This window comes from Mytilus galloprovincialis, chromosome 4, assembly GCF_965363235.1.
Source record: "Mytilus galloprovincialis chromosome 4, xbMytGall1.hap1.1, whole genome shotgun sequence".
NCBI classification, from domain to species: domain Eukaryota; kingdom Metazoa; phylum Mollusca; class Bivalvia; order Mytilida; family Mytilidae; genus Mytilus; species Mytilus galloprovincialis.
The window spans coordinates 85,464,174-85,474,250 of NC_134841.1; the positions used below are offsets into that span (position 1 = coordinate 85,464,174).

Below are 10,077 nucleotides of genomic sequence, written 5' to 3' on the forward strand. Positions count from 1 at the left end.
AAACAAAGAATTAGGTTCAAAACAGATTGAAATTTGATAGTTCAAGTTTGGTAATTTTGCCCAGTAATTTTAAAGAATATTTGGTTTGTTACAATGACAATGGTCATATGGTGCTTTGGAACTGTAAACCTCATAAGAAAATAACAATTATAATTCCAAAAAATTATCACAATTGTACAACATCCATTCAGTTTCAATACCATTTTTAACTAAATTGTTTTGTGGTAACAGTTTGGAATATTTTTGGCATTATATTTATCATTAGGCTGTCCAAATTACACAAGGAAAGCACTGTTAAAATGGGTTACCACCTATAGCAGCAATATTAGAATTTCCCATTTATATGCAATGTACAAATAAGTATATGACACCCATCCATAGTTGTGATTTTAAATTGACTTAACTGGGTTCCAATGTTCCATGTATGTTTTTATATTACACAGCCCTCATACAAAGAATCACAAATTATACAAAATTGAAATAAGACATGCTTGTTTTAACAGAAAAGTTCAATCAAACATTAACAGTCCTTTTAGGGACAACATCAAAAGTTCAATGTAGGATAAAAAACTTAATTCACATAGTTTTTTCACTGACCCCCACCCCCCTCTTAACTTAATTTGGGAAAAATTGATTTACCTATATGGATATAGGTAAAATCGATTTTGGATTAACAAAACTTGCAGCAATGTTGACCCCCACCCCCAAACTATTTGATTTAAGTTTTTTATCCTACATCGATCTTTTGATGTCGTCCCTTACCATGTTCTAGTTCAATAAATGTGTGATGTTGGACAGTCAGCCACTTTACAGGACATCATGGTTAATATAAATATTCTCTGAATAATTGTGGCTGAGTTTGTGTATATTGGGGTCAGTAGTGGCAGAGGAAAAGATTTTGTTATGTATAGTTCTAGGGTGTGATTTGTTAATTTTGTATAAATCCCTCAGATTTAAATAAAGAAATAAAGCTTTAGTAAAAATATACTTTTTATTACAAAAATCACTGGTAATATTTTATAAATATAATACTATTATCACAAAAGATTGAGATTTTAGTAGCCTCAAACTGAATTATCATCAACTCTTTGCCTCAGATAAATAAGCTTGCATGGATCTCCATAATGCTGTTATATTCCCTGATCCAAATCCTCTGGCTCCAAATCTTTGAATGATTTCAAGGAAAAATGTCTTTTCATCAAACAAAGGCTGCGTAAACTTTTGCATTAAATATCTAAAAATAGAAAAATAGAAATACTTGTAAGTAAAGAACACATTGTAAGTTAAAAACTTGTATCTTATCTTCTGTTATTTGTCTTGGTTTGACAATAAGATAGGTTTAACTTGTATCTTATCTTCTGTTATTTGTCTCGGTTTGACAATAAGATAGGTTTAACTTGTATCTTATCTTCTGTTATTTGTCTTGTTTTGACAATAAGATAGGTTTAACTTGTATCTATTCTTATCTTCTGTTATTTGTCTTGATTTGACAATAAGATAGGTTTAACTTGTATCTTATCTTCTGTTATTTGTCTTGGTTTGACAATAAGATAGGTTTAACTTGTATCTTATCTTCTGTTATTTGTCTTGGTTTGACAATAAGATAGGTTTAACTTGTATCTTATCTTCTGTTATTTGTCTTGGTTTGACAATAAGATAGGTTTAACTTGTATCTTATCTTCTGTTATTTGTCTTGGTTTGACAATAAGATAGGTTTAACTTGTATCTTATCTTCTGTTATTTGTCTTGGTTTGACAATAAGATAGGTTTAACTTGTTTCTTATCTTCTGTTATTTGTCTTGGTTTGACAATAAGATAGGCTTAAAGTAGTATCTTATCTTCTGTTATTTGTCTTGGTTTGACAATAAGATAGGTTTAAAGTAGTATCTATGTAATTCAGAGACAAATAACTAATAGCTCCAATTTTGTCAACAATTTATAAAAAAAAATTAACATTCACTTAACACATTTTCTTTTATGTGATTTTTATGTAAGTGTCATTTTTAGATGTACCTCAAATAAACATTCGGGTAATTGATAGAATATGTTAAAACTTACCATTAACATTTACATGTCAAAAGTAGTGGTATCATTTATTTTGAGGCAGGACAAATTGTAGCAGTTTTTTTTACATAGACTTTACATTGTAAGTACATTTACTTATTAGTTTAATAGTCAAATACATACCAATAGAATTAAGCTTTTTTTCCTATACTCTGTAATAGTCCGTATTAATCATTCCACATGCACTTAAAACTTATTGAAAGGTAAACGTGTTTATCCAGAACTTAGCATACTGAACATACAACTACTGTTGCTTCATTTATTTCTGTGGGTACCAATTGTTGTGGATTAAGGAAAACTTACATGTTTGTGGATATCTTATTTTGTTGTGGATTAAGGAAAACTTACATGTTTGTGGATATCTTATTTTGTTGTGGATTAAGGAAAACTTACATGTTTGTGGATATCTTATTTTGTTGTGGATTAAGGAAAACTTACATGTTTGTGGATATCTAGGAAAACTTACATGTTTGTGGATATCTTATTTTGTTGTGGATTAAGGAAAACTTACATGTTTGTTGATATCTAGGAAAACTTACATGTTTGTGGATATCTTATTTTGTTGTTTTAAAAAAGTCTGAATACAAGTCTACAGAAATTTATCTTTCATTGTGACTCAAAATTTAATAATTTGGTTCACCTGTAGATATCCACAACAAAATAAAAATTGTTAATCAATTTTATAACCAGATGCTCTGCAGGGTGCAGCTTTATACGACCACAGAGGTCGAACACTGAACAGTTGGGGCAAGTATGGACACAACATTTAAGCTTGATACAGCTCTGAATTTGGATTGTCACTGATTAAATAGATGACACAACATAGGTTTCTGACATAGAATGAATGTGGAACTTAAACTTAACTAGAGGCTCTAAAGAGCCTGTGTCGCTCACCTTGGTCTATGTGAATATTAAAGGAAGCAGATGGATTCAAGACAAAATTGTGTTTTGGTGATGGTGATGTGTTTGTACATCTTACTTTACTGAACATTCTTGCTGCTTAAAATTATCTCTATCTATAATGAACTTGGCCCATTAGTTTCAGTGGAAAATGTTAGTAAAAATTTACAAATTTTATGAAAAATGGTTAAAAATTGACTATAAAGAACAATAACTCCTAAGGGGGTCAATTGACCATTTCTGTCATGTTGACTTATTTGTAAATCTTACTTTGCTGAACATTATTGTTGTTTACAGTTTATCTCTATCAATAATAATATTCAAGATAATGACCAAAAACAGCAAAATTTCCTTAAAACTAACAATTCAGGGTCAGCAACCCAACAACGGGTTGTGCGATTCATCTAAAAATTTCAGAGCAGATAAATGTTGACCTGATAAACAATTTTACCCCATGTCAGATTGCTCTAAATGCTTTGGGTTTTGAGTTATAAGCCAAAAACTGCATTTTACCCCATGTTCTATTTTTAGCCATGGCGGCCATCTTGGTTGGATGGCCGGGTCACCGGACACATTTTTCAAACTACTAACCCAAAAGATGATTGTGGCCAAGTTTGGATTAATTTGGCCATGTAGTTTCAGAGGAGAAGATTTTTGTAAAAGATTACTAAGATTTACGAAAAATGGTTAAAAATTGACTATAAAGGGCAATAACTCCTAAAGGGGTCAACTGACCATTTCAGTCATGTTGACTTATTTGTAAATCTTACTTTGCTGAACATTATTACTGTTTATAGTTTATCTCTATCTATAATAATATTCAAGATAATAACCAAAAAGAGCAAAATTTCCTTAAAATTACTAATTCAGGGCCAGCAACCCAACAACGGGTTGTCCGATTCATCTGAAAATTTCAGGGCAGATAGATCTTGAACTGATAAACAATTTTACCCCATGTCAGATTTGCTCTAAATGCTTTGGGTTTTGAGTTATAAGCCAAAAACTGCATTTTACCCCATGTTCTATTTTTAGCCATGGCGGCCATCTTGGTTTGATGGCCGGGTCACCGGACACATTATTTAAACTACTAACCCAAAAGATGATTGTGGCCAAGTTTGGATTAATTTGGCCCAGTAGTTTCAGAGGAGAAGATTTTTGTAAAATATTACTAAGATTTACGAATAATGGTTAAAAATTGACTATAAAGGGCAATAACTCCTAAAGGGGTCAACTGACCATTTCAGTCATGTTGACTTATTTGTAAATCTTACTTTGCTGAACATTATTGCGGTATACTGTTTATCTCTATCTATAATAATATTCAAGATAATAACCAAAAACAGCAAAATTTCCTTAAAATTACTAATTCAGGGGCAGCAACCCAACAACGGGTTATCCGATTCATCTGAAAATTTCAGGGCAGATAGATCTTCACCTGTTTAACAATTCTACCTCTGTCAGATTTGCTCTAAATGCTTTGGTTTTTGAGTTATAAGCCAAAAACTGCATTTTACCCCTATGTTCTATTTTTAGCCACGGCGGCCATCTTGGATGGTTGGCCGGGTCACTGGACACATTTTTTAAACTAGATACCCCAATGATGATTGTGGCCAAGTTTGGTTTAATTTGGCCCAGTAGTTTCAGAGGAGAAGATTTTTGTAAAAGTTAACGACGACGACGGACGACGGACGACGCCGGACGCCAAGTGATGAGAAAAGCTCACTTGGCCTTTTAGGCCAGGTGAGCTAAAAACTTAAAACTTTTAAATTTGACATTTACCTATTATGGTCCAATATCCAAAATCTAAATATATGGTTAGATTCAGCATATCATAGAACGCCAAGAATTCAATTTTTGATGAAATCAAATAATTTTTTATTTTAGACCCTTTAGACCTCAATGTGGACCAATTTGATAACCCGACCCAAAATATAAACAAGCAAGTATGGACACAACAATCAAGCTGGATTCAGCTCTAAATTTGGATAGTGATTAAATAGTTGACACAGCATAGGTTTTTGACACAGAATAAATGTGGTCTAATGAACTTAAAATATTTTTTTTGCCTTTGAGCAATTCACTTTGCTGTTGAATATTAATCCTCTCAAAAAAATGTTTGAAGAAATTTTCTTTTTATTTATGAAATCTGAAATGAGAAAAATTTACCCCCCCCCCCCCCCCCACCCCCATTTTTTTTCACATCCCCCTTTCCCTTTTTCCAAAACTGATCTCAATTCAAATTTCTAATGGAGTTTGCAACAATAACTACTCATTTAAATACATCATAAAATATTAAAATGTAAAATAAAGTGCTTGTTATCACTGAATGGTAAAGATTGTTTTAATTTATCAGTTGGTAGTAAAAGTGAATATACATTGTATATTGTATAAAACAATGATTTAAATTGATTCAATTACTATTCTGGACAAAGAAAGATAACTCCAATTGAAAATTTCTTGCTATTGCACAATATTGTGCAATTAGATATTTCTTGCTATTGTGCAATACTGTGCAATTGAAAATATTTGCTATTGCACAATACTGTGCAATTGAAGATTTCTTGCTATTGCGCAATACTGTGAAATTGAAAATTTCTTGCTATTGCACAATATTGTGCAATTGAAGATTTCTTGCTATTGCTGAATACTGTGCAATTGAAAATTTCTTGCTATTGCACAATACTTAATATAATAATTTTGGATCCTGATTTGAACCAACTTGAAAACTGGGCCTATAATCAAAAATCTAAGTACATGTTTAGATACAACATATCAAAAAAGCCCAAGAATTCAATTTTTGTTAAAATCAAACTTAGTTTAATTTTGGACCCTTTGGACTTTAATGTAGACCAATATGAAAACGGGACCAAAAATTAAGAATCTACATACACAGTTAGATTTGGCATATCAAAGAACCCCATTATTCAATTTTTGATGAAATCAAACAAAGTTTAATTTTGGACCCTGATTTGGACCAACTTGAAAACTTGGCCAATAATCAAAAATCTAAGTACATTTTTAGATTCAGCATATCAAAGAACCCCAAGGATTCATTTTTTGTTAAAATCAAACTAAGTTTAATTTTGGACCCTTTGGACCTTAATGTAGACCAATTTGAAAACGGGACCAAAAATTAAGAATCTACATACACAGTTAGATTTGGCATATCAAAGAACCCAAATTATTCAATTTTTGATGAAATCAAACAAAGTTCAATTTTGGACCCTTTGGGCCCCTTATTCCTAAACAGTTGGGACCAAAACTCCCAAAATCAAACCCAACTTTCCTTTTATGGTCATAAACCTTGTGTTTAAATTTCATAGATTTCTATTTACTTATACTAAAGTTATGGTGCGAAAACCAAGAATAATGCTTATTTGGGCCCCTTTTTGGCCCCTAAATCCTAAACTCCCAAAATCAATCCCAATCTTCCTTTTGTGGTCATAAACCTTGTGTCAAATTTTCATAGATTTCTATTTACTTAAACTAAAGTTATAGTGCGAAAACCAAGAAAATGCTTATTTGGGCCTTTTTGGCCCCTAATTCCTAAAATGTTGGGACCAAAACTCCCATAATCAATCCCAACCTTCCTTTTGTGGTCATAAACCTTGTGTTAAAATTTCATAGATTTCTATTGACTTTTACTCAAGTTAGAGTGCAAAATCTAAAAGTATTCGGACGACGTCGATGCAGACGACGACGCTAACGTGATACCAATATATGACCAAAAAATTTTCAATTTTTGCTGTCGTATAAAAATGAATCGACAGTACATACAAACACTGACCTTTGTTCACATGTTTCAGTATCTGGATCAGCCTCACTGTCAACTAATATTCCTTACCTTGTTTCACATGATTCAGTATATGGATGAGCCTCACTGTCAACTAATATTCATTACCTTGTTTCAGATGAATCAGTATCTGGGTCAGCCTCATTGTCAACTAATATCCTTACCTTAGTTCACATGAATCAGTTTCTGGGTCAGCCTCATTGTCAACTGATATTCCTTACCTTAGTTCACATGAATCAGTATCTGGATCAGCCTCATTGTCAACTAACATTCCTTACCTTAGTTCACATGAATCAGTATCTGGATCAGCCTCATTGTCAACTAATATTCCATACTTTTTAAGTACTTCTACATCCTCATTTATTTCTTCCATTTCCTTCAGTTTTCCAACCTGTTTCAATGAATGGAAAGAAAAACTGTTTAAAAATTTTAAATTTATTTCTATGTTTTTAATCTGCTTTTGACAGGAATAATATGTTAACAGATAAGTCATTAATACATGTATGTGATATACAATTAAATTAGTATTACAATTTTTTATCTCTGATTTTGAAAAGGTTTATGCTATTATCTACATGTATATCAAAGCACCCTAAATGTGGAAAATATTTAAGAGATTTCTTAAGATAATTTCGGGATCTTTTGTTTGTTATTTCATTTCATAAGTCACATGTTGAAATTTAATAGCTATTCTCGAACACTTTAACATAGTACTAGAAAATGTCCTGATGCCTTTCATAATTATGAGGGCGACAGTGGCAATCAGTTTTCATTGAAATGAGTTGTGCAATGGAAATACAAATACATACCGGTACCAATATCCTTAACTTAACATGTGTAAACCCCCAAAATTGACCTTATCAACTTGAATATTACATGTTAACTATGCAAGTTTAAAGTCAATGGACCATAAGTGAATTTTCTGGGCTACATAATCTATAAGGAATTGAAATGTAAAAAAAGTTATAATAGTTAAACTGCAAGCAAATATCATTGTCTAACCATTATTGGTTTCATTTAACTTAATTTCATACAAATATTATCATATAAATATTCAAAAGTTTAAAACTCAATGGACCAAGAGTCATGATGACTGAGCTAATGTCTAAGGACCTAATAAACTCCATCAGAAAAAAAATGTGTCAATGCTTATACAACTTTATATTGAATATCCTTGAATACCATTGGCATTATTAGATCATCTTACACTTACCCTCAACACAAAATTTAAAAAAGATTTATGACACATATCACTTAAATCTGTTCACGTCTATTCCCTAAAATAAAAAAATCAAGTTTAAGATTAAGACTCAAACAAAACCTCACCTCTGTGTAGTAAGTATAGGGTGGTTCGACAAAATTGACACCTTGTTCTTGTAACGTTGACACAGCATTGACAATACTTTCTGTATGTAAACCAATATGTTGTATACCATCTCCCCTGTGTTCTTCTAAGAAAGTGTCAATCTGATTTGGCCCTAGAAATATATAAATACTCATTTCAGGCAAACTATTACATGTATCTGAATTTTGGCAATCAGTTGACAAGAGTGACAAAGTGATTGATGTTTTAACTTATGAGACTAAAAATAATCCTTTCATGTCTAGTTAATACATACATACATACATGCTTTCAACCAAATTATTGGAATGTTTTAAATGAAAAGTTGTTGATGGACTTTTGCATATTTACCTTGTCCTTCAAGTGCTTCAGCTATTACAAATTTAAGGCTGTTTTCTGGACCCTGAGAATATAGACCTGTTTCAGCACATTTCCAGTACTCAAAGGCTTTCAAACGTATTCCAATATCCTCAGTGTCAATGACAAAGCCGTCATCTGTATCTTCATCACTAAAATACAAACAGGTACAAGATGATACAAGATGTAAACAACTACAAGAGATGTTAATTGTTAGTGTTACATGTAATTAACAATGAAAAATATGATTTTAAATTTACATCAGATACATTTCATGTGAACAATATGCCTAGGAAATAAAAACAAAAAATATTATAGTTGTCTTATGCCTTTTATCTCTTTGTTATTTAGAGAATTTGGTGCTGATGACAAATCATTTAGTTATGTAATTTATTCACAACTCTTTTTAAATTTCAGGTGGTATTTACTATATAATTTATTAACATCTTACACCTGTCTATTGTTGAAGACTGTATTTTGCCCTCTAACATGTCTAAACTATGACGTTTTGTAATCTGTTTCATTGACATGCCGTTTGTCTCCCCTAATTGATGAGTACATGTACAAAAATGTTTATTATACAAGAATTTTAAAGTTTACAGTAAACAGGTAACAATTACATGTACATTTGTAATTATTAAAACAGTTTGCTGCTGTTGTAACATTTCAAGACCTGATTTAGTTTAAATAAAATATGTTGTACAACTTCAAAAGCAGTTTTCTCAACATTTTGTTTTTATGTACATGTATCTACAAATTATCCACACTTTAATATTATAATACAGTCAATGACAGTACATTTCTATTCTTGCTGCACAATAATGGATCATACATGTACATTTTTGTTGAGCCTTTATGTCCCAAAATTACCTATTAATATAAAATCTGTTCATTCCAAGATTTTTCTCATACCAATCCAATACTCTTCCTGAAGCACCAAGAGCACATGCAAATGTTACATGATCAATGTGAGTGACTAAAGGATTTTCACAGCCACTGTATGGATTGTCTACATTTTCAAAACCTGGTAAAAAGCATCCTTTATATTTACTGTCATCGACAATCGTGTGTATAACATTTCCAATACAAGACTTTATTATGGCGGTTTCTACTGAACCGTTAATGTCTGAGATTACATTTGGGGGTTTCAGTACCTCTCCACCTGCCTGAAATACTCTCTGTACACAATGCTTGACATCTTTGACCTTCAAGGCTATGTTGCTAACTGTGTTTACAAATGGTTTTGATCCATTTGCAGAGTTGACAGCTCTGATTTTGCCTAATGATAGATACTGGTTGGAAATATATGGATCCTCTAAGTGATCTTCTGTAATTGCATCAGAAACATCAAATGTCTTGGGTTGTGTAATCAAAAATTTGGCATTTCCAGAACAAAGTACCCACTGATTATGCGATTTGATTGAACGTTTGGCAATCAAAGCAAATTTGTATTTGTTTGTTAGTTCTCGAGTTAATTTTTCTCCGTCACTGACATAATATTCTGCGTGATGAAGGCTATAACCATCCATTAAGCCGGCTTTTTTTTCTGTAAATCAAAATATCGGCTGCTACCGGAAGTACTCTTCTTTTATTTTCTAAGTCATTGGATTGTTTTAGACGA

The 10,077-nt window shown here is 31.7% G+C and overlaps 1 protein-coding gene across 1 annotated transcript; it reads right to left on the reverse strand.

The window, feature by feature from the left end:
* Window positions 1–972: 972 nt before the first annotated feature.
* Window positions 973–10,057, reverse strand: LOC143073230 (4-hydroxyphenylpyruvate dioxygenase-like protein). The gene is made up of 5 exons (XM_076248607.1): window positions 9,327–10,057; window positions 8,451–8,608; window positions 8,084–8,235; window positions 7,036–7,148; window positions 973–1,234 (listed from the first exon to the last, which is right to left on the reverse strand). Exons 1-5 carry the CDS (start codon window positions 9,983–9,985, stop codon window positions 1,081–1,083), a joined length of 1,236 nt encoding a protein of 411 aa, XP_076104722.1. The 5' UTR covers window positions 9,986–10,057; the 3' UTR covers window positions 973–1,080.
* Window positions 10,058–10,077: the final 20 nt, after the last annotated feature.

Excerpts from the sequence above, each read along its gene's own strand:
- LOC143073230 (XM_076248607.1), bottom strand. The coding sequence starts at position 9,985 with ATGGATGGTTATAGCCTTCATCACGCAGAATATTATGTCAGTGACGGA. Across the intron at positions 8,609-9,326 it reads AACAGATTTTATATTAATAG|TGATGAAGATACAGATGACG; the intron begins GTAATTTTGGGA and ends TTTGTATTTTAG. Across the intron at positions 7,149-8,083 it reads CCTATACTTACTACACAGAG|GTTGGAAAACTGAAGGAAAT; the intron begins GTGAGGTTTTGT and ends TCATTGAAACAG.